The sequence below is a fragment of the Phodopus roborovskii genome, unplaced genomic scaffold, assembly GCF_943737965.1.
Source record: "Phodopus roborovskii unplaced genomic scaffold, PHOROB, whole genome shotgun sequence".
Classification (NCBI taxonomy): domain Eukaryota; kingdom Metazoa; phylum Chordata; class Mammalia; order Rodentia; family Cricetidae; genus Phodopus; species Phodopus roborovskii.
In genome coordinates, this window is record NW_026126447.1 from 29,537,000 (window position 1) to 29,563,231 (window position 26,232).

At 40.3% G+C, this 26,232-nt stretch overlaps 1 protein-coding gene across 1 annotated transcript in view; it reads left to right on the plus strand.

Moving 5' to 3' along the window:
* The first annotated feature begins 15,505 nt into the window (after positions 1 to 15,505).
* Nfia (nuclear factor I A) overlaps positions 15,506 to 26,232 on the plus strand; it is a 527,054-nt gene continuing 516,327 nt past the window's right edge. Inside the window, exon 1 of the mRNA XM_051188198.1 lies at positions 15,506 to 15,630. Within this exon, the coding sequence (XP_051044155.1) occupies positions 15,535 to 15,630 (96 nt within the window). The 5' untranslated portion in view covers positions 15,506 to 15,534. The remainder of the gene's footprint in view (positions 15,631 to 26,232) is intronic.

Genomic DNA, 26,232 nt, shown 5'->3' on the forward strand with positions numbered 1-26,232 from the left:
TTGGTCAGCTCAGGTCCAACACCCCCACCCTCTCCTTGGAACTTCTTGGGTCAGCTCTGCATCTTGACACCCTTACACCCTCTGCTTGAGTGGATCCATCCTGGCATGCCAGACCATCCAGAACCTGCCCTTATCTCAATTTTGGCCCCTTATGCCCTTTTTCTTGAGGTAAGTGTTTGGCCAGTTCAGGTCCAACTTCCCCCACCCTCTCCTTGTAACTTCTTGAGTAGCCTCTGCACATAATGGATCCACCCTGCCATTCTAGACCATCCAGAAACTGCCCTTATGTCAATCTTGCCCCCCCCCCATGCCCTCTGCTTGAGGTGAGTCTGGGACCAGCTCAGGTCCAACCCTCCCCCCCATCCTTTCCTTGAAACTTCCTAGGTGGACTCTGAACATAGCAGACCCACCTTGGCACATGGATCATCCAGAGCCTGCCTCATGTCAGTTTTGACCTCCCTATGTCCTCTGCTTGAATCTTGGCCCCCTTTTGCCCTCTGCATGAGAACTCCAAGAGAGCTCAGACCATCCAGAGTTACTAACATCGAAGTCCTGACCCATCTATACCCACTGGAAGAGGAAAGTAGAGAGAGCGAGACCCCACCTGCACCCACTGGAAGAAGGGATGGGAAGATGACAGTACAAGAACACATTCAACAATAGAAAGACCCATATGACACCACCAGAATTTAGGGGCTCTACAGCATAAAAACCTAAACATACGAATGCAGATGAAGCACGAGAATGGCCTTAAAAACAACTTCATGAAAATGATAGAGGCCCTCAAAGAGGATATGAAAAAAATCCCTTAAAGAAATGGAAGAAACAGCAAACAAAAAATTGGAAGAAATAGAGGAAAACACATACCAAAATATGCAAGATATCAACAAATCTCTTAAGGAAAGCCAAGAAAAAACAATCAAACATATGAAGGAAACAGTTCAAACAGTTCAAGAACTGAAAACTGAAATAGAGCCAATAAAGAAAATACAAACTGAGGGAATGCTGGAGACAGAAAAACTAGGTAAATGATCAGGAACTACAGATGCAAGCATAACCAAAAGAATACAAGAGATTGAAGAGAGAATCTCAAGTGCTGAAGCTAAACTAGAGGAAATAGATTCATCGACCAAAGAAAACCTTAAATCCAACAAATCTTTAATACAAAATATCCAGGAAATATGGGGCACCATGAAAAGACCAAACCTAAGAATAATAGGCAGAATAATAGAAGAAGACAAAGAACCTCAGCTCAAAGACACAGAAAACGCATTCAACAAAATCATAGGAAAAAACTTTGCCAAACTGAAGAAGGACATGCCTATGAAAGTACAAGAAGCTTACAGAACACCAAATAGACTGAACCAAAAAGAAATTTCTTTGCCACAGAATAATCAAAATATCAAACCTATAAAATAAAGAATATTAAAAGCAGCAAATGAAAAATGCCAAGTAACATATAAAGGCAGACCTATCAGAATTACACCTGACTTCTCCATGAAAACTCTGAAAGCCAGAAGGTCCTGAATAGATGTTCTACAAACACAGAGAGACCACAAATGCCAGCCCAGACTACTATACCCCACAAAACTCTCAAGCACTATAGATGGAGAAAACAAGATATTCCATGTCAAAACCAGATTTGCACAATACATATCTACAAATCAAGCCCTACAGAAAGTTCTGGAAGGAAACCGCAAACCCAAGGAAGTTAACTACACTCACAAAAACATAGACAATAGATAATCCCACTTTACCAGAAAGCAAAAGAAAAAGTGGAATAATTCTACTCACAATACCACCTCCAAAAACAAATTCCAAACAAGAATTAACAATCAGTGGTCCTTAATTTCCCTCAATATGAATGGTTTTAACTCACCTATAAAAAGACACAGTCTAACATAATGGATATGAAGACAGAATCCATCCTTCTGCTGCACACAAGAAACATACCTCAACACCTCAGAGTAAAATGTTGGGAAAAAAATTTCCCATCAAATGGACCCAAGAAACAAGCTGGCATAGCAATGCTAATATCTCACAATTTAGAATTCAAACTAAAATCAATAAAAAAGAAATGAAGAAGGACATTGCATATTTGTCACAGGAAAAATTCACCAGGACAAAGTCTCAATTCTGAACATCTATGCCCCAAATACAAGGCACCCACATTTGTAAAAGAAACATTACTAATATTCAAATCTCACATGAAACTTCCCACATTTATAGTGGGAGACTTCAACACCCTATTCTCACCACTAGACAGGACCACCAGACAAAAACGTAACAAAGAAACAAAAGAACTAACAGAAGTTATGATGCAATTGGGTTTAATAGACATCTATAGAACATTCCATTCAAACAGAAAAGGATATACCTTCAGCTCCACAAGGAACCGTCTCTAAAATAGACCACATATTCGACAACATATCAAACCTCTACAGAAGAAAAAAAAATGAAATAAGCCCCTGTGTCTTATCAGACCACATGCTTTAAAGTATTCAACAACAACACAAATTGCAGAAACCCTAGAAACTCATGAAAATTGAATAATATGAAAGTGCACCATTCCTGGATCAAGAAAGAATTTAATGACTTCCTAAAATTCAGTGAGAATGAAGACACAACACACCCAAACTTATGAGACACTTTGAAAGCAGTACTAAGAGGAAAGTTCGTAGCACTCAGTACCTGACCTGGAGGATAGTCACATTAGAGAATTAAAATCACAACTGAAAGCTCTAGAACAAAAAGAAATAAACTCACCCCAGAGGAGTAGATGCCACTAAATAATCAAATTGAGGGATAAAATCAATGAAGTAGAAACAATGAAAATAATACAAAGAATCAATGTAACAGAGAGTTGATTCTTTGGGAAAATTGACAAGATCCAAACTAACCAAAAGGTAGAGAAAGAACATGCAAAAATAAAAATGAAAGGGAGACATAACAACAGACCGGGAGGAAATCCAGAGATTCTTCAGGTCATATTTTGAAAACCTGTATTACACAAAATTCAATAATTTAAAAGAAATGGACAAATTACAGATAGATATCACTTACCAATTAAATCAAGAACACATAAGGAATTTAAACATGCCTATAACCCCTAATGAAGTAGAAGCAGTCATCAAAAGTCTCCCAACCAAAAAAAAAAAAAAAAAAAAAAAAAAAAAAATGCCCAGGGCCAGATGGCTTCAGTGCAGAATTCTACCAGAAATTCAAAGAAGAGTTAATACCAATACTTCTCAAACTGTTCCACATAATAGAAGCATAAGTGTCATTGCCAAACTCTATTTTTACAAGGCTACAATTACCCTGGTATCCAAGCCACACAATGACATAACTAAGAAAAAGAACTACAGACCAATATCTCTCATGGACAAAATATTCAATACTGGTAAAGCAAATCCAAGAACACATCAGAGAAATCATCAACCATGACCAAGTAGGCTTCAACCCAAGAATTTCAGGATAGTTCAACATAAGAAAATCTATCAATGTAATACACCATATAAACAAACTGAAAAAGAAAAATTATATGATCATCTCACTAGCTGCTGAAAAGGCCTTCGACAAAATCCAACACCCCTTCATGATAAAGGTCTTGGAGAGATCAGGGATAACAGGAACATGCCTAAACATAATAAAATCAATATACAGTAAACCTACAGCCAACATCAAACTAAATGGAGGGAAGCTTAATGTGATTCCTCTAAAATCAGGAACAAGACAAGGCTTCCCACTCTCTCCATATCTCTTCAATATTGTACTTGAAGTTCTAGATAGAGCAATATGACAATAGGAGATCAAGGGGATACAAACTGGAAAGGAAGAAGTCAAATTTTCACTGTTTGCAGATGACATGATAGTTTAGATAAGTCGCCTGAAAAACTCTACCAGTGAATTCCTATAGCTTATAAACACCTTCAGCAAAATGGTAGAATACAAGACTAACTTAGTAGCCCTACTATAATCAGATGATAAAGGGGATGAAAAAGAAATCAGAGAAACATCACTCTTTACAATAGCTATAAACAACATAAAATATCTCAGAATAACACTAACTAAACAAGTGAAAGACCTATATAGTAAGAATATTGCATCTTCAAAACAAGAAATTAAAGAGATACTAGAAAATGGACAGATCTCCCATGCTTTTGGATAGGTAGGATCAACATAGTAAAAATGGCAATCTTGCCAAAAGCAATCTACAGATTCAATGCAATCCCCATCACAATCCCACCACAATTCTTCACAGACCTTAAAGAATAATATTCAACTTTATATGGAAAAACAAAAGACCCAGGATACCAAAACAACTCTGTACAATAAAGGAACTTTTGGAGTCATCACCATCCCTTACTCTAAGCTCTAGTACAGACCTATAGTCCTGAAAACAGCTTGGTATTGGCACAAAAAAATAGACAGGTAGGCCAATGGAATTGAATTGAAGACCCTAATATTAACCCACACATCTATTAACACCTGATTTTTGACAAAGCAGCTAAAATTATGCAATGGAAAAATGAAAGCATCTTCAACAAATGGTGCTGGCATAACTGGATGGTGGTGTACAGAAAACTGCAGATTGATCCATATCTATAGCCATGCACAAAACTTAAGTCCAAATGGATCAAAGACCTTAACATGAATCCAGCCACACTGAACCTCTTAGAAGAGAAAGTGAAAGGAACACTTGAACAAACTGGTACAGGAGACTGCTTCCTGAATATAACACCAGTAGCACAGACACTGAGATCAACAATTAATAAATGGGACCTCCTGAAACTATAAAGCTTCTATAAGGCAAAGAACACTGTCAACAAGACAAAACAGCAGATCACAGAATGGGAAAAGATATTCACCAACCCCACATCTGACAGAGGGCTGATCTCCAAATATCTAAAGAATTCAAGAAGCTAGTCACCAAAACACCAAATAATCCAATTAAAAAGTGGGGTACAGAACTAAATAGAGAATTCTCAATAGAGGAATCTAAAATGACTGAAAGACCCTAAAAAAAATTGCTCAACATCCTTAGCCATCAGGGAAATGCAAATCAAAACAACTCTGATACCATCTTATGTAGGGAGTAGGGTTTTTCCTCCGGCCGCCAGTCTTGTCCTGCTGCCGTGCCAGCCCCAAATAACACACAGAGACTCTGTATTTGATATTATACTGTTGGCCAGTTACTACTTTCTTATCGGCTAGCTCTGTCTTAATTATTAACCCATTTCTACATATTTAAACGTGGTCTTACCGAGAGCGGAGGAATGGCGGTTCTGTTCTCTCCAGGCTCTCCATCCTGACTCCTCCTTCCTACTTCCTATTTCCTCCTATCTCCTAGCCCCTCCTATCTTCCTTTCCTATTGGCCAACAGTGCTTTATTCATTAACCAGTATGAGAAACATAAAGAATGACATCTCCCATCAATCTTACTCCTGTCAGAATGACTAAAATGAAAAACACCAAAGACAGTTTATGCTGGAGAGGATGTGGAGAAAGGGGAACATTCCTCCATTGCTGGTGGGAGTGCAAACTCATACAGGCTCTTTGAAAATCAGTATTGCGGTTCCTCAGGGAAATGGGAATCAGTCTACCACAAAATGCAGCAATTCCACTCTTAGGCATATACCCAAAAGATGCACATTCATACAACAAGGGCATTTGTTCAACTATGTTCAGAGCAGCATTATTTGTAATAGCTGGAACCTGGAACAACCTAAATGCCCCTCAACTGAAAAATGGATGGAGAAAATATGGTACATTTACACCCCAAAAATAAATAAATAATAAAATTGAAATCTTGAAATTTGAAGGCAAATGGATGGAACTAGAAAAATCCTTTCTGAGTGAAGTAAGTCAGTCACAAAAAGACAAACATGATATATACTCACTCATATATGGATTACCAGCCTACAATCCACACAGCCAGAGAAGCTAAGAACCAAGGAGGGCCTTTAGAGAGACATACATAGTCCCCCACAGAAGGGGAAAGGGACAAGATCTCCTGAGTACATTGGGGGTGGGGGAGGGGAGAGGGGGTTAGCAGAAAGAAAAGGGGAGAAGGGGAGAGTAGAACATGAAGGGGCAGGATGATTGAGATGGGGGAAGAATAGAGAAGAACAAGAAAAGAGACACCATAATAGAGGGAGCCATTATAGGTTTAAAGAGATATCTGGCACTAGGGAAATGTCCAGAGATCTACAAGGATGACCCCAACTAACAGTCTAAGCAATAGTGGAGAGGCTACCTTTAAATGCCCTTCCCTGATACTGAGATTGATGACTACCTTATATGCCATCCCAGAGCCTTCATTCAGTAGCTGATGGAAGCAAAAGCAGACACCCACAGCTAAACACTGAGCTGAACTCCTGGAACTCAGTTACAGAAAGGAAGAAGTGATGAGCAAAGGGGTTAAGACCAGGATGGGGAAATCCATAGAATCAGTTTACCTAAACAAGAGGGAGCTGATGGAGCCCAGACTGACAGCTTGGAAGCCAGCATAGGAAGGAACCAAGCCCCCTGAACATGAGTGTCAGTTAGGAGGACTGGGCAGTCTATGGGGCCTCTGGTAGTGGATCAGTATTTGCCCTTAGTATAAGAAGGGACTTTGGGAGCCCATTCCTCATAGAGAGATACTCTCTCAGCTCAGACACACAGGGGAGGGTGTAGGCCCTGCCCCAAATGATGTAACAGACTTTGATGATCCCCCAAGGAAGGCCTCACCCTCCCTGGGGAGCAGAAGGGGGCTAGCATAGGGGATTGGTGGAGTATTTGGGAGAATGGGAGGGGGAGGGAACTGTGATTGATATGTAAAATAAGATTGTTTCTAATTTAAATAAAAAAGTGGGAAAAAAAGAAAGTACTTGGTCTTAATTAAGGCCCAGCAAATTCTGCAGAGAACCTGGAAGATGTGATGCTTTTACAAAATTATTCCAAATTAAAGCAAAGGGGCTTAGGATATTGTATTTAGAACTTGTCTTTGGGCCATAGAAGAGAAAGCCTTCAGGCTAGACAACAAGCCAGGAATCAAGAAGGTGGGAGGTGCTGGAGGGAGCTGTGATCTGGGGAACCTCCCAGAACTGGAGATATCTCCTGGCTTATTCATTCCTGCAACAGAGGATCCCACTGGGTTCACCTCCCAAGTGTCAGGAGCAGGCCTCCTCCTCCCCTTTTTTAACATAGTTAGCCCAGTGAGTTCAGAAGGATTACCTCTTACAAACCATAGTGGTCAAGGAAAGATAGACAGGGCAGGGAGAGTAATGTTGGGCGTTCCCTGGCTTTCCAGTTGTTCAAAACAAGTGCCTTTCATAGCAAATATAAATATATCTGGAGCTTACTGTTTCTGGCTGGCTAGTGAGCCCATGAGATCTTCCTAATTTCTGTTACTTGGCATATTGGGGTTACAGTCCCCAGCCACCATTCTGGGCTTTGATGTGGGTCCTGGGATCTGAACTCTGCTCTTCACACTTTGTGAAGATCATTTATTCACTGAGTCATTTGCCCATTCCCGGATGTATCATTTTTGACATAGGTCTATGCTCACAAATTATTGCATTAATGTCTAAACTGTTATAGACATACACAATGGTTAATTTAGTAAGTGTATGTTAATATATATACATATAGTGTTTTCAAATGATGGTGAGAGAGAATATAATAGACTACTTACCAGTTGTCAACCTCCAGACATAACGGGAATAATGATGAATACCTTTATCACTATTTTTAGAGTTTGTTTATGTTAACATAGTAAAATTTTTTAAAAACATTTTTTCTTATTTTACATATCAATCCTAGTTCCCTCTCCCTGCCTTTCTCCTTTGCCCCCCACAGGTCCCCCCCACCCACCCATCACATCCCCCATCCACTCCCCAGGGAGGTGAGGCTTTCCATGAGAGAGCAGCAAAATCTGTCAAGTCATTTGGGGTAGAGCCTAGGCCTCCCGCCCCCCCCCCCCAATGTCTCTAGGCTAAAAGAGAATCTCTCCATGGGGAATGGACTCCCGAAGTCTGTTCCTGCAGTAGGGATACATCCAGGTTCCATTGTCAGAGGTCCCATAGACTTCCCAGGCCTCCTAGCTGAGACCCATGTTCAGGGGTTCTGGCTCCGTCCTATGTTGGTTTCCCAGCTATCAGTCTGGGGTTCATGAGCTCCCCCTTGTTCAGGTCAGCTATCTCTATGGGTTTCTCCAGCCTCTTCTTGGTCCCTTTTCTCATCACTTCTCCATCTCTGTAACTGAATTATCAGGAGTTTGGTTCACTGTTTAGCTGTGGGTGTCTGCTTCTGCTTTCATCAGCTACTAGATGAAGGCTCAAGGTTGTCATATACGGTAATCATCAATCTCATTGTAAAGGAAGAGCATTTAAGGCTCCACTGTTGCCACATGGCAACCTCTCATTCACAGAAGAGATACATAGGGGTTCTAGGATTCTAAGAATAAATAAAATAAACAAACAAACCAGACTGAATGCCTACTAAATGAGCACCTAGTGTTCTTTTACATATGTAATAGTTCATTTAATCCTCCCAGCACCCCTTATAAATTGCCCAGCACCATCCCCATTTTATAGATGAAGTTACAGAGGACATGTGACAGCACAGATTCACATGTCATGCATTTACAAGAGCCACGGCTACTTTCCCTGGTTTTACTGAACTACAAAGTGCATGCCTACTCCTGTGCCTGTTCCCTCAGTGAGAGCTGGTGAGTATCTGGAGGGCAAGCCCTGTGTCTTTCCCCTTGGAATCCTGTGCACCTGGCATGTTGTCAATCACCTGTTACTAAACACACATTTATGACACTGATTACTTACGATTTCAAATTTTCAGAGTGGCATTTCCATCTCATTATCATACAGCCAGCCTTCTTCCATCCCCTCATACTGCTCAGCCTTCAAAGGAGTCCAAATACAAGAAAAATTGCTTATATGCCCTTCACAGTGAGTTCTGCCCTGTGCTGTTTACAAGCTTACCCCACCTGTCCTGATAAGTGAGGGTCCCTAAACCCAGTGTGCTTTGAGAAGATGGATTACTATGTATCTTAACATATCCATAAGAACCATCCTAAAGATATTGGATATGAAATTCAATGAGATTCAATGAGCCCTATGCATATACTGCTGCCTCCGAGGTTATCATTGCTTTAATGAAACATGCTTTATAAATCTCATGAAGGCTGTAATTAAATTTATAAGCAGCTTTCTCACAACTTTAACAAAAGATGTCTAACTGGTGGTGTGTGTGTATGTTTTGTGAGTGTGTGTGTGTGTTAAAATCCTCCTCCATAAGGATTATGGCTCCCCCGCTGTTTGGAAAAGATCATCTCACTTGTAACACTAATAACTTGAGCAGGGGAGAAGCTGGCCTGGTGAATGGAATGCACTTCACTGCACATCTTGGCTCAGTTAGAAATCGGAAACAGATGGTCCTTGCGGCTGCTTTCCCACTCGAGCCCGCTCACTGCCAGCCTGTGGTCTTCAGTGGGCCGCTGCTGGCAGTCTGTGACTTGAACATAGTAGGACGTGGCAAAAGAAATCAAATCTTTTCCAATGAGCAGCAAGTTATAATGAAATTTGACAGATCTGACATTCTATACCTAACATCTAGTTAGAATATATTAACCTTTTAGTTTTCTTAAGCGCCTTGCATAGAAGTTGTGAATATACTTATTAGAAGCTTGTGCTGCATGCCTTCTCTTTTTCTTTCCTTTTTTCTTCCTTTTTAACAAGGGGCAGAAGGTTTAGCCCAGTCTTGGGTGGCAGTGGCAGCTGGCTAACAGGGAGTGCAGAGAGAGATTAAAAGTCAAGGAACTTCTAAATAGAAACGAGGCACAAGAGCTGCTACTAAGGGGGAAATTAATTCTTTGCATGACATGGTGGGTGAGTTCCTGCTGGAAAAAGCATCAGTGTTTTTCTGAAGTACAAAATCTACATGTTTGCATGCACACACACACAGGCAAAAATATGACCAGTCCCACAGCATATCATGCCAATGGAATGGGCCTGTCTGGACCTCCTGTAGTTTCAATACTGCCCTTCTCTTTTTTTTTTTTTTTTTTTTTTTTTTTTTTTGCTTATGAATTTGCTTCCATCATGCTGCAAGGTGGCTCAGGACAACAATACATTTATGCCCATATATGATGTGTACCTGTGCAGAGAGCTTTGCCACTTTTATTGGGAAAAAGAGGGGAGAAAGAAAGGAAGGAAGGAAGGAAGGAAGGAAGGAAGGAAGGAAGGAAGGAAGGAAGGAACCCCTCCAAAACGGGAGGTGAGCATTTTTCTGGCTGTGGAAGAACTGAACTCCCTACCTTTCTACAACGACTCTTCTGCCTGTGTCAAAGCTGCTAACAGGTGAGCCCACTCACAAACTGCACCACAGTGTACTGAGCTCCATTTAGGGATTTTTCTCACCTGACTACAGTTAGAGGAGAGACCTAGGTATTAATAGTAGATAATCTCTTTTCAGTACAGGCTTCTCTTTTCTGTTTTTAATCTTACATGCCTATTTGCCCTAAACTAAGTTCTGCAGCCTCAGTAATAGGGTACCTTTCTAATTTCAGGGATTCTGAGACTGTGGTGATTCAAACCAGTGTTTGTTAAGCCCCAACACCTAATTCTACAAAAGAAATACAATGTATTACTGTCTTAGAATAGGAAAAGCATGGGGTGGGATATTTTTTTAGTCATGCAGATGTAGGCTGAATCATTCCCTTTTTTAATTTTTAAAACCAAATATTGTTTGTAGTTCAGATTGGTCCTTTATGTGGTCCTACGCCTCCTAGGATCACAGGTGTTTACCAACACACCAGGACGGTCTTTGATCTTCCTTACCAAGAATTCTTTTGGTTAAGACTCTTACCTTTTGGACTCAGACCTGAAAACTGAAAGTAACAACAACCTCCTAGGGCTGTTGTGCATGTTTCACTTGCATCTCCTAAAAGCATCTTAAGAGATGTCTGGCATAGAGCAGGTGCTAAAACTTATCAGTGATTTTGGAGGTAATACCAGGGATGAAAGGGCTAGACTCAACTCCTGGGCTTCGTCCTCACTCTATTTCTAACTTAGGAACCCTAAATAGGACACTTTGCCTCCCAGCATCTGTTTCTGGTTGTAAAGTATGGTTAATAATAAGTCTACCTCATAGGAACCTACCTGGAAAAAAAAATACTTAAGACTCTTGGAACATCGCCTGGCTGAGAGGAAATGCTGGATAAACGTTAGCTGTTATTACACGCTGTGTTCAAATCACGTGCTCATGTAGAGTTTCACATTTCCAAGGGTTCTGGAAACAAAGCTTAAAAGGAGAGGGAAATGCATTTAATTGTTGGCCCTACAGAAATGCTATTTAATGGATGGATGAATGGATAAAAGACATGTGTTCATCAAAGACAGGTAGTAATACAGCCAGTCTAGCTGAAGTCGACACAGAAGGGTGACATAGATAAGGAAGGCAAGAGGGGGTCAAAGAGCTGCAGATCCCTGTACAGCAGAGCTCTGACCCTGACTACGCGCTAAAAAAGAAACAGCATGAACAGAAAGGAGAGAGGAGTCTGCGGGGTTACAACCAGCTCTCTAGGTGGGCAGACTTCTGTGCCTTCTTCTCTTTCTGACCTAACCACTGGGGAACCTCTTGCCATTCTTACAGCAATTGTAACAAAGGAAGACAGAGCCCTGCCTCAGAAATCTGGGGTGTTGACAGGAAGGGGGGCTGGAAGACATGATTTTGGGAGTGGGTGCTACTATCAGAGCTGTGCTGGAACAAGGCACAGGTTGTTAGGAGAGAACAGAAGAGAGATAACCTCACAGCCCAGGACCAGAAGATAGAAAAACAAGGCACATCTCAAGAGGGGAACAGAATATTCAAAGCAGTGGTAATAACGCTGTTACATATCAGTAAATATACACTTGACACACATATCTGCTTATAACTCCACATATATGCATTCATGCATACATGCATACATACATACATACATACATACATACGCCTACAAAACAAATTTTCTTTGAATACCTGATTAGTATAGGACACAGAAAATCAGAGAGGTTACTTAAAAGGGGAGAGGACACACAGTCAGTAACCCCCAGAGCAAGGTATGAGACTTCAGAAACAGTACTCTCAACCATTCTACTACCAAAGCCTCTGAAAAACATTAATATTCCATTACACATTTCCCTTCAGCAGCACAGGACCAAAGTCAGAACGGTTCATTGGCATTGTACATAGTACACCTGTTGACAGAAGTCTTGGAGGCCTGCACTGGAGGTGCATATATGATGTTTCAGTTTGGGAACTTTGTCTCTGATGGCCAGAGCAAGGTTAGAAAGTCATTGGCACTTGGCCTAAGCCTTCTCATGATGGTCCATTTCTTTCCTGGGGCTTCCCCTTATCACCTAGACATTATTCTGTCTCCTGATTGTATAGCTATGGGATCCCACTTCTTATAATAAATACTCAAGGAAAGTTATAACAAAACAAGCCCAGGCTCTATGGGCTTCTTTCCCTGTGGGAATACTGCCTTTGCTTTAGATCCACTCACGTGTATGGAGAAGTGTTCAAATGACAAGAGTTAAATTCAAACCATGTAGCTGCTTTCTGTTACTTTTTTTTTTTTTTCTGACTGAAGGCAAACCATTTAGATGTTTGTTTCCAAAAAAGCATCTGTCAGCAATCAAAGAGGGGAAAATGCATAAAGCAATGCAATTGTTTGGAGTAGCATTTCCTGGATCATGTTAAATGCTTGAATTGTTCCCCATTATGCTCACCAAATAATTTTATTTCCCACAATAATTGCAATATTTAACATGTTTTATTTAATCTCGTTTTAAGGTTATTAACAATGGGCCACACTGTGAAAAGACTGCTGTATGAGGAAGGGCAGCTCCCATCAGGATTTTAGCTGACAATGATCAAGTTAAATGTATCTCATTGTTCTGAATTTAAAATTATCATCCAAAAAAAAATCTAACAATTCCTTGTTAAAGACTACTCTGTTATCTGCTGCAAAGTCCTCTCAGGTATTCCATCATTCACAAAAAAGAAATCTAGATGCCAGTTTAGGCGGTACCCCATTCATTCATAAATAATAGCCAAGCATACGATGTTCTAAATCCTGGAAATGCTGTGCCTCAGAGGACAAACACTTCCAACTTCGGAGGTTTCTGACAGACACACTTAGACATGGAAAGGCCGCAGCCTCACAGGTATGCATGTCCCTGCACCTTTATGCAGGAGAGGAAGCTAAAGGAGACAGAGTAGGAAAAAGAGCCTAAGGGAAGTGAGTGGGTAGAACCGGAGATAGATTCAAACATAGATGCTGCCTCCTTGCCCTATTCCTTCAGGGGGGTCAAATAACTGCTTTACATTTTACATAGAATTTACAAACTCTTTCCCTTGTCTTTGTCCAGATGGTGATTGCACAAGGCTGTGGGGGTTCTGGCATGGAATGTTGGGGTGCATTTGTAGAAGGAGCATGTGTCCCTCAGCAGAGTCCGGCACCAATCTAACATCTGCTGTGCTATCACAGATTCTACAAAGAGATCTGAGACCAAGGACTTGCAAACAGAGAGAACCATCCAAAGAGTGAGAATAATTCCCCCAGCCCCATGTGATTAGAAGGTTACAGTGGGGGACAGGAAATAGAACAAATAGCTGATTTATTTTATCTGCTGTTCTTCCCTCAATGCAGCCTGTGAGCTGTGAGCCATGCCTGAAATGAGAAAACATCTCTGGTTCTAAAGACTAAGGATGACTTTACTGAAATTATTTTGGTCAAAAAAAACTATCTATTGTACTACCAAAAGGCTATAGATAATAATAATAATAATAATAATAATAATAATAATAATAATAATAACCCCTGCTACTACTATTAAGGAATAGACCACAAAGAAAAAAAGTGATCAAATTTAACCTCTTTGCAACTTAAAGACCTCAACAAAAGCTACCAAAACATAATTAGGATAGTTGGACTGTAAAAATACAACTCTTCAATGATCACAGTTGGATCATTAAGAGAAATAGTGATCAATTCTCCTGGGCCCCGAGGCACCCAAATGGAAGGCCTCTGGGCACAGAATTGTAGACCATCACTGGTGGGAACTTGGGAACCCTAGGGTTACTCACCTACAAAACAAAGCTCAGAGTGTTGCTGTTGCACAGGTGCTATCTGCAGCTCAGCATAGCTCTGCTCACAGGAATGATAGCTACCAAACACAAATGACCATGTACAAGAGGTTGTGGACACTTCCTTTTCCCAAGTAGTCCTAAATAAGTGGCTTGAATTCAGCAGCTGTCTCAAGATTTTCCCACTTAAAAGAATTCATTTTTCTAGTGCTCCTTATTGCTAGGTCCATGATCTTGTGTTTCTCATGCAACAACAACAACAAAAAGTTTAACTTAAAAATCTCTACAAGAAAAAAAAAAGATGGCTAAGTCATACTAAAGAAATCAGAGTTAATTTTTCCTGATTAAGGACACTGTCATATAAAATTTAGCCACAACTGTGTAAAAATGAATTTTAATAATGACTGCTTACTTTATTTTTAAAGAATGAAGACATCCAGAATTCATCTTAACAGCATCAAAAATATAGAATATATATATATATATATATATATATATATATATATATATATATCCTACTGTTGGCTAGAGTGAGTACCACATCAGGAATGTAGTAATTTACTCACTTGAAAACACAACTAAACACAATGCCAACTGAACCAGAAAGCAAGGGACTCTGATGCTGGCATCTTGTACTTAGGTTCTTTCATAACCAAATTAACTAATGAATTAATTAAAATTTGGGGGAAAAAAACTAAACAAGGTATAGAAGGAGAAGTATTTTGCCCCTGAAATATTTTTCTCCTTGGAAAACCAATTCAGATCTTCCCAAATTGAGTTTTAGACTCTTTGCTTTGCTTCCAAGGGAGATATGCAAGACAGCAGAAGAGAAGCGAACACTTTCTGAAATGCACAGCTCACGTTCTTGAAGAGTGGCTGTGAAAAACAGATACTGAATCAGACTTAAAGTCTGAGTTGGGGGGGAGGGAAAAACGCCCCAAACATTGCATGATAGTCTCTAAGCAGTTCCATCTGTCAGGCAGAAATTTTAGGCTAATAGCCTGTGGCGATCTCCCTCCGCAGTCCACTACCTGCCTTTGTCCTATTAAATCTCTTTATTCTCCTTAAAAAAAAAAAAAGGGGGGGGGTTGTTGGAAGGAAAGGAAAAACCTTGCAGACCAAAATCATCTGAGTGATGAAGCCCTAATTTTAACCACCTCCCTTTGATGTGTAGCAGTGGGCTCTTGTTTTAAAGAGGGAGAAAGGAAGACAGTTCGAGCAGCAGACTCCTCATCTCCACTTCACCTTGCCACTGGGTCTGGGAGAGATTGGTTCATTGTCAAGGAGATTTTTTTTTTTACCCATGATTCCATATGGTATGGACCGGACTACATGTTGCCCCACATGCCACTGCAAATGTTTTCTCAATTAGGTGTCTTATCTCCCGTGAGTTAGCATCAGATGAAGCTTGCTGACAGCGTAATGGCAGGGAAAGCTTCCGACGGCTCCATCAAATGGCAGCTTTGCTACGACATCTCGGCCAGAACTTGGTGGATGGTGAGTTGGCAGCCGGGACTGCCTTTTTTTTTTTTTTTTTTTTTTTTCCTTTTCCCCCCCTTTTCTACTTTCCCTCCCTCTTTGACAAAATGTCCCAGACCTCACATTCATCAAACTCACATTTGATTTTTTTCACACTCTTCAGTGGGGCTGCTCACGCTGCTTCCTCTTGCCACCCTCCCTCTCCCTGCCACTCTGCAACTTGAGTTCCCAGCAATGCTTGCCCTTGTTTTCTCTGGGACAGTATTTGGTGTTTGGGGTTTTTTCATATTATTATCATCAAGAGTATTTTCAAGAGTATCAAAAGTTTTAAGGCAGAATTCTGCATTTTAGCTAGAGATGTCTGCAGATAGAAAAGAAACGCTTCCTCCTGCCTCTTGGGGTTTATGCCCTCTCTCTAGCTTCTCATCCTCATCACTTTTGTTTTTGAGAACTATAGGGTGCATGGTTCCTTGGCTGTGAAATTTTCTAGGAGTGTATATTGAGTACTGGAGAAAAGTAAGCCCCGTGTGAATCCTTTCATGCCCCAGTAATTGGAATGCTTCAGGTCACCTGTGAGAGTTCTTCATCCCTCGTCTGCCATCTGGGGACTACAGCTCTCACATCTAACTTTTCCATGTCTGTTTATGTCGGGGGAGCAGATCTTCCACCTCTCAGAACCACCAATTCTGAGTGGGACAGATCCACACACGCTTTGATTCAGTAACTCTGGGCAAAAGAAAGTTTAAGGAACTTCTAACTTGTAGCTGCAGAATGAGTTAACTCACATGTCATGGTCAACCAGGCCAGACAACCTTTGACTTCTGGGATCTATATGAGCTAGAGTGAAGTGGGAGGGTGTACAATAGCTCATTGTCACAGGAGACGCTCGTCCTGTAAGGAAGAGAGTCCCAGAATCATTGCTGTCCTCGTTAGAGTGGTGTCCGTTAAGGATTAATTCGTTAGCACCGCATTCCTAGTTTTCCGTAATTATTATTCTTGCAGCAAGCGTGAATTCTTCCAGGGAGTGAAAAAAAAAAAGTTTGCTCCTAGGACAATGAATGTATTATCCGTTCCTAACTGGACCGTGAACGTCAGCTCATTTCACATAGATATCAGTTTAAGAAAAGGAGAGTGTGTGATGTTGAAGGGAGAGCCTGGCGAATGGAATTACAAAACAGGGCATGGTTCACTGTACGATCTACAGAAAAAGTACTCTCCCTTCCTGGACAAATGGTACTATCATTTTGGCAAGATGTAGGAATTCAGAAGACTGAGACTATTAAAAGTGAACTACTGCAGGATTCTATTCAGCTGCTGCCTGGGATTCAGTATGTCCATTCCAAGGACTTGAGTAAAAGTAGTTGTGGGTATGTGTGTACATGTATATTTTCTCTTGTGATTTCTTAACTAGACATCGGAAACTTTACCAGTGAGTGGTTGCAGGACAATATTACAGACAGCTTTGGGCTAATGAGACTTGCAATCATCTATCTATTATGACCCTGAAGTTTTATTCAAGGCATTTATTTTCCCATTAGACTTTCTGCCAGCAAGAGCAAGGTTTGCTTATATGAGACGGTGATATTGCTTCGATGCACACAGCTTGTTAAGCACTACAAATGAATTTACTGATTAGTTTGGCAATTATTTTCTAGGCTAAGTTGTAAGCTTGGGGAAAAAAAATGTGCTGATGCCATGTTCTGGGTAAAACACTGTGTTTCCTTACTGTATTTCAAGAGGTCCTAGATTTTATAGACTGTTACTTTTTATGGCAAATTGTGTCTTTATTATTATTATTTATTGCAAAGATCACCAAATGCTTCTCTCTGTCTCTCTCTCTCTCTCTCTCTCTCTCTCTCTCTCTCTCTCTCTCTCTCTCTCTCTCTCTCTCTCTTTTCTAATTTGGAAAACCGTAATTTATTTTCTGTAAAGTTTACTTGGAAGTTGCTTTTCACTTAAAATTATTTTGCAGATGTTTTAGCACGGGGAATATAGAAGTGGTGGGAACATTTAGCAATGTGTTTGACTAATGATAAACAATGCTGAAAGATTGTATGCTGCTGTTTAAGTTGCATACTGCAAAGAAATTTCTTCAGTTCTTCTTAGTTTTTGCTTGGAATAAAGGGTGAGAAATCTACAGACTCTTCACCGAAGTTGTAGAAATTACCACAGGGAAGAAATCAAAAAATTTAGTTCCCCTTAGGGCTCTTGTACACCATAGCATTTTAGACCTACCAGTTATAAATGATTCCAATGTAAATTTCCATTATTGGTAGTAAACTAAGGAAAGGCTTTGCTGAAGGGGAAAAAACAACTAATTAAAAGAATACAAATTTCACATTTTCTTTAGATCTTCCTCGAATAGCCCTCACTCCTTTTCCCTCAATAACACCACCTTACTAACCCAAACAAATTTTCCAAGCTGAAAAAATAAATAAACTTCTCCTGGTTTGCATGATTCTTCAAGCAAAGGACAGTTCAAGACCTGAATTTCCCATTAAAGGCAAATAAAACTTTAAAATTACCTCCTGTGTCATCTGGCTGCTCAGACTCCCGGCTCATAGTGGGAACCTCCGGCTTGGTCCTCACAGCATACAAAGGCAACTATGTGAATGCCCCCTCCGCCCGTGGAGACTCGGCCTCAGCTGCCAGCACCGGGATATGCAATTTTGCTTTTTAATGAATCGTAAACAATTTGTATGGCAAATGAGTTTGTTTGTTTTAGTTTGGGGGCATGTGCTGGGCCAGGTTGTGGGGGTTCATCACCTATTCCAAGATTTAGGTTCAAATGGGTGGAGCTCTGGATCACTTTTTAATTTTTTTCCCCTAAATAGTAAAGACACACTAGGATGAAAGAAACCAGTCAATAGAAGATTGAGAAGAATGCCCCTCTCCCATCTCTTTTCCTCCCTGCCCCCCATAACTGCTCTGGTTTACAGCAGAGTCTAGTGCTCTTTCTCGTAACTAACTGGAATTCTGTTGGATGAAGTAACCACCATTCTTTTTTTAACATAAGCTTTAGCTTTGTCTGTAAAAGACTACTTCCACTAAAGAACCAGTTGTTTTATGGTGTTAATTGCTGAGAAGAGACATCTCTGACTATTACTTCTTTAGGTTAAAAGTCAATGCTTTCTTGAGGAACACTGCAATATAAGAAATTAAAAATATGTCTGTATATCAAAATGGGGCAAGAAAGTCAGTGGGATACTCCAAAGTCTAATAAAACTTTTATTCAAATCCACCAAGTTGTAAACAACTGGGAGGTTGACAGGCACCCGGGTCCCAGCATGCACATTTTAACAGTAATTACCTTTGGCACTGCCACTTATGAAGAATCTTTTGATATCTGAGCCACGTCTCTAATGCTTTAATCATGTAAATCAAGAAATAGATATTGCGTATCAACTTCATCTCACTGTTGTGACATCTCTAGTTGAAACTTTCCGACAGAAAACTAAAGAAAGTGCTCACAAAATTTTTCCCAGCTCTAGACAAATTGGAAATGCCCCGAGTGCACATACAAGCTCTGAGAAGACTTTCCCCCACCAGAACACCTCCATTCTCCTCATAAAGCTTTAAAATGAGCAGAATAGTCCTTCTCCTGGTCAAAAGTAATTTAGTGATAAGGGTTTGTTACAGGAAAATTTGTCTGCGAATTCTGAAATACACTTGTCTTTCTTCTGCCATCCAAAGTTAAAGTTTATGATAACTAAAGCAAAAACTACTGGGTGATTCTGCAACCAGCTGTTGTTACCCAGGCCAAATTCTTAACCAATTATGTTTGACAATATCTTTAGAAATTGATAAATTCATTTTTAATCAATAATTGTTGTTTAGGCCAGTTGTTTACAGTGCAAACTTGTTATACCAAGAACATGCTTGGGCAAGAACCATCTGGGTATGGCTTGTTGTATAAACACCTGTTTGTTTTGTTTTAAGTATGCATGTGAAAAGCATGTATCTGAAAAATAAGGTCTTACTCTGTTTACCAGTTTAAAACCCTCACCTGCAGTTTACTTCCACAATGACTGGAAGCTTCATGTTCATGGAAGCCTCTTGCTGCTGTTTGCTTGGACTCACTTCGTGAGCCACACTGCCCATTTCAATTTTTAAACGTTAACTGTCAACTGAACATCTTTTCTTTATGGCCATTTTCTGCATGCCTTTGAAGATAATGCCTAATGAAGATTTTCTTAGGAATTGGCACCAGCCCTTGCAAGATAATGATTGAAATAACTTGGAAATTCCTAAAATGGTAATAAATGAGAAGAGAGAAAAAGAAGAGACCCAGGGAAAAATAAACATAACATCGTCTCAGTACCTGGTCTATTTTTAGAAGAGTCTATAGTAAATATATTTATATGCCTTGAACTTAATACATTTGTGTGCTTCTTTAAAAATATTTTTATGCAGTGAGTGGCTTGACCTGAGATAATTATTAAATAAACAACTTTAAATAGAAGCCACCATTGTATGTAAGTGTAACTACATTATGTCTGAGACTATCAACTACCTCATATGTTTATGCCTTCACAACATTCATTTCCTCTCAGCACTGGAAATAATAGGTTCTAAGAAAAATCTCAATGAGGTAGGGTTGACCTTTTTCTTCCACATACATTAAGAATTTATCCTTATCATTTTGCTTTGAGGTCTGCCCTGTATGACTGCTTTCCAAATACAATTCACTATTCTTAGAGAGAAGCAAATACATTCTTTTTTTTCTTTTTCTTTTTTTTTTTTTTTTTTTTTTTTTTTTTTTTTTTCTCCTTAAATCTAATTATGTTCCAAATCTGCTTCATTCGGAAATGTGATTGGCTGCTTAAGCTAGCCTGTGCTCTTCTGCTATCTTCCTTAAAAATCTTGATTTCCTGTTGTTATGGTCGTATTTCTCCTGTGAACTTTAGACAGTGAAATAAACGCTTTGTCTGTCCTTGTTTTCTACTTGATTTTCCTTCACCTGTCCTGAATATTGTCAGGAGTGTTTCTAATTTAAAACCAAGAGAATCAGGGGCTGATTAGAAGACAGGAAATTGGAGGATTAAGCTGTCTGGTTGCACTTCCTTTACTTATCAGCACTCAGTAACTCACTCTAGACTGCAAACTCAACAGGACAGTTTTGACAATGCATTGTTCTTTCTGGATGGTTGCATACATATAGTGAGGGTGTATGGCAGCCTGTGCCTGCTCACAGTCACATATACCTGTGAGTGTTCCTGTGTGCACCTGTGAGCATGACGAGAAAACAATCTGCAGGTGGGCTATATAAGTGGCTATTTTAAAGTGGCATAGTCCTGAACTAAATGGAGACTTACAATTTAGGCACGAAGTTCATCTAAAGACTATCATTCCAGGTTGGTTGTGTGAAATGGTGTAAATAATGGAATGCTACAAGGGAAGAAAGCAAGATGCACTTTTGGAAGTAGATGCTGGTAGCCCTTATGCAGTCCCTCTCTCAGAGTTTGGCCTAGAAGTGCAAGCACTCATATTAAATAGAGAGGTAAAACAAGGGAATGAATTAATCTAACAGGATTCCCAAGGCCACTTTGGGATCCCCTTGCCTGCAGACAAGAATGGATTCTTTCTTCTTGTGACAGCGAGTCTTAGTGCTCCAGACTTAGTGCTTCATATTATGAAATGGACTCAAGGCAGAGAACAAAACAGTAGATCAGGACAAGAACATAAAGATTTGTCTTATGACGTTTAATGACCCAAAAGTAATAACATAAGTAAATTGACCTTGTAAAATTTTACTTCATTGTGCATATTTGCAGGGCTGCGTTCTAGAAGCTGGGCTGGAAAGTCCCTCTTTTGACCTCACTCTTCCCACTCACTCACTCACTGTCTTGCCCTCTACAGGAATTTGCTCATTTGATTCAAGAGTGTTCTTGGTGGATATGTAGGTTTTTCCTACCTTGTACTGCAGAACAGTAGAGGATGAAAAGAGTAAGATGGTAGATATGAGAAAGGGAGTTGGTTGGTTAAGCTGGTAAAGCCTTTGTTCAGACAGTCCTTCATATCTTCATTTGTGTACCACTGACAAGGCCCAGACATCAGCTGCTGCTTCAGGGAACAGGTAGAAAGGAGTCCCTCAGTACCTAGGTGAATATTTCACCCTCACAGGTAGCTTGCATTGATATCAATTTGGTAGATATATACTAGATATTCTGGGTAATTTTTATCTTATCACAAACCTACTTTATATCTAAAAGAAGCAAGACTATCATGGGTTTCCCATCACTCAAGATAATGCACAAGCTGAAAACAAGCTGCTTAGGATGTAGCGTCCACTTGTTTAATTTAGACCCACTTGTCTCAGGTGAATTAATAATTAGATGTAATATTACTTAGGGCTTTAGGTGATTGGAACTACCCACTTGTGTAGACACAAATCTGTTTGCTATAGAAGTACAAAGTTTATAGTGTGTCAGAATGAAGAATAGAACACCAGTCTTGTGACATCGACTTCTGATCTAAAAGAGTGGTCCGTCTTCCTGTTTTGCAACAGGAAGGTTCAGTGCTGTTAAATGAGCTAAAGAAATTTTGAGTCCTAATGCATAAATCTAGTCATTAAAAACAAAACAGAACAAAACATACATTTCACCAAAAACGGATGTTTAGAAGAAGTAAAACACATCATGTTTAAGTTCTTAAGGAATGGTAGGAACATTTTTTCTGTTATTTAATATCTATTTAGTGGATGTGTCACTTACAGTTTTAAGAGGACCATGCCATTTTTTCAAAAGATCATTTTTTCCACAGAAAACCTTCTATAGTCTCTCCTCTCTTCTCTTCCTTCCCTCATCTTTCTTCATAAGCACAATGATATCCTAGAATATTGGTGTTGAAGACTACTGTTGGACAGTTTTCAATGCCACGAGATTTTCTAATTAAAGGCTTGCCCCAATATAGAACTTTCAATAAGAGAAGACACAATGCAGGCTATATATGTCTAATGTCAATGATCTTAATATACTCACTACAAATAAACACCTACTCTCCAGACAACTGCTGACTGTAAACAATACGACTCAGCCAGAGCAACTTTTTGGTGCCATGTGTTGGACAGAATATTTTACTCCTTGTGATCCAAGATTTTTTGTGCATGTGATCCTTGATATGCACGTACTGTTGCCCAGCTGACTGTTATAAGGGGGTAATAAGGACAAGGTCAAAGGTGGAGATGAGTGATCCCAGGCAAAGTAGCCTGCTCAGAGCAGTTATACACGGGGAAAGCTGGGACACATAAGCAGAATTAGGCACTTGATACAAGCAGCTGACTCACATTAGATCACAAAACCCTACAAGACTAACATATAGACAAGCCTATACTATCCAGGGGAGAGTTCCCAGGACTGTCCTGGCTCCTGCTCATCCCCAATTTTCCTCAAGCACCTTCTCCACAGATGTGAGGAGCCTTTTATGCAGGCTAATGAAATGGCTTAGCAGCTGGACTTAATAAACCCCCTTCAGATGCTGAAAAGATAAACATTGTCAACTAAATAATTGATTTCATCCATTTATTTAAGAAGCAATTAAAATCAGCATACATTGTTCTGGCTTTCTTATTTTAAGAAAATAGTAATCTTGCTCTTCATTTTATAACCGTGTAGGAAACAACCTGCTAACAGTTGTCATTGCAGTGCCCCGTGAACAGTAGGGAATCCCTGAAAGGAACGTTGCCCAGCACTCAGGTCAACGTGTACACAGTATTGTCGGTAGGGCTCTTAAGAAAGAAAATAAGAAAAGAATTGAAATAATTATAGAAGGGGCTGCTATAACTTTTCAATTAGAAGTCAAGAAATGAAGCTAAACACACAAAGTCACAAAGCCAACTATTTTCCAAGCAAGCATATCAGCTAATGTTCCAATGTGGAGATTGGGTCTGTGAGAACTGGAAAGTAGTATCTATTTGCCACAGTACATTTAGTGCATACAGTTCTATATATAGTGAGCACACAGAATATGTCTACTACCTAGGATTTAGTGCTCTGGGTGCACAGCGTGGATCATTGGACAGAATGAGATTCCAGCATCAAAGAGTTCCACTGGACAAAACAGCAAGAGACTTCAAGGCAAACACCCCAGGGAAAAAGTCCTAGCCCTGCAAACCACACTGAAGGCTAAGCCATTCACATCTGCTCCTTTCCTCCTGGCAGGCTATTACAGGTAGAAGGAAGGCAGAGGACTGATGAGGATGTCAGATAGAAAAGGGGTCTCATGGGCAGAATGGGCACTAAGCACACTATGGAAGTGCTAGATATTGGAAGAAATTCATGGGAGGCAAAAAGGAAGTCTGGGGATTGCAGATTGCCAAGCCCACCCCAGTCCTCCCGCTATGGCCTTTTATTTTCAAAAGAGCCTTGGCATCCCCATTGGCTTCTGGGCTGTGAAATTAAAAAAAAAAAATGGGGTGGGGGGGTTTTTCCTTAAGCATTCAGGCTGAAGAACATGCTCATTTCCTCCTGCCAGCAAATTCAACTCCTCCTTCAATGTCCAGTGGGAAAGGGAGCTCCTTTGGGGAGACTTCTTTAGTCCCAGGAGCAAAGCAAGTCACTTCCCTACAAGCCCTGGATACTCTTGCTTGGAGAATCCCATCAGTGGCTTCCAAACGGTGCTGGAGTGTTTTGATTTTCTGTCTACAACTATGTAGTTTCTTTAATAAGTTGAGTCTAGGCCTTAAGCTTCATATCTCCTGTGTCTAGTTTGTGCAATGGTCATAAGAACCATAGGTCAGTAAGAGATACTGGAAAGTGTGGGCAGTAACGGCCAGTGGGGCTTTTTCTGTGTCTCCCCAGAGTGAGACCATTCAGTAGACTTCTGTCCTGCCACTTGCTTATGAGACCTCTGGCTACCATTTGACAGCCCCCTGTGTGTGCAGTGTGTTCTGCAAGCACATGGCACAAGGCGAGCTATAGCTCACAGGGTCTCTGTGAGATGAGAGTGTCATTTGTATTTCCATTGTACTAGTGAGGAAACTGAGTCCTTGTTTAGCAGAAGGGGGCCATAAGAGGTTTGGAAGTCCAAGGCTGTACCTGTCAGCCCTTCATTGCCATGGTGCTAATAGATCCACCATTGTTGTATTCCCATGCCAGCTCCAAAGACAATGGCCCATGATCAGTAATCATATTAATAAATGACGGCAAATTTCATCTGTTTGACAGAGAAGAATGGAACCCTAGAGGCCAAAGTTCTCCTAAACTCAAACTCACCCCAACATCCAGGTTATAGAAATCCTTCTATTTTCATATTATTTCTAACCAGGAGATCAGAGAACAGGGCTTTGTTTCAAGGAAGTCAAGCATGCGCTTCCTCCTCCCTGCTTGACAGATTAGCAGAAGATTGTCTTTTCTGTTTTCTGTCTTTCTGCTTTTGTTTGTTCTTTCATCTTCTTTGAAATGAGCAAGTATTATTTCCATATGAAAATGACATTTAGGGGTGGGGAGATGGTTTAATTATTAAATTTATTTGCCTCAGGAGCATGAGGACCTAAGTTTAGATCTTCAGAAGTGACATAAAAAAATCTGAGTGTGGAAGCAAACACCCAGGATGGATGAGACACTGTGACTCAGAAACTAGGATGGAGAGCAATTGAGGAAAACACATTATCAGCCTCCAGCCTCCATGTGCACACATGCATTGACACACACCCATTCACATACACACACCACACATAAGCACATGCACAAGAACACATGCACAAATTGAGAATAAGCAAAATCATAATTGCTAAAAATATGAGTGCTCATTGACATCATAAGAATGGCAATACACCAGCTGCCAATGTTCATGAGCATCTGAGAGCTTGGACTTGGAAAATGACTATGGATGTTAAAGTCAAAATGCCTATTTCCTTTATTACATCCTTCACTTATCTGCTGCATGTAAGGCACCCTTTCCTGCAAGTTGTGTAGTTCTTCCCATTCCTCAGTGAAACAGCTGTGAAGAGCACATGCTCAGATTCAGGCTGCCTGGATGAATACTGGCACTGGGCAAAATGCATTACATGGAAATGACAGTGCCTAAGAACACTCAGAATGCTTCTGAATCTTCAAACTGGAGATACAACAGTCATCACTGTGGGGTTTAAATAGAACAGTGTACATTGCACAAGCCAGAAACCTGGGAGTTATTCTGACCACTTCCTCTTGTGTATTCCATCTGCCTAATTCGACATTGATCCTATTACATCTATTTCCTAGGTAATTCCTAAATTCTCCATCCACCACTGTCTCCCAGTTCAAGCTGCCATCTTGACTGGCCCACATTACCACAATAGCTTCCGAAATGATCCCACCACATCTGTCTTTGCCTCCTGCAATTATTCTCCACAGTGAAGGCTACAGGACCTTTTCAGACTTAGGTCATCTGTCATCTCAATGGATCTCCCTTGCTTTTAGAGAAAGAGTAAAACCCCTCACCAGACTTTCATGCTTCTGCCTCTCCAAGCCTGTCTCAGGCCATTCTTCTCCCTGAAAGGACTCATCCCCGAAACTGAACTGCTGTCATCCCCTCAAACTCTCAGTACCTCAGCTGCTGGACACATTCTTCTCCTTTCCCTAAAAAACGATTGTCTTTGTAGTTGGTATTCTAACTGCCCTTTTCAGTACAAACACATTT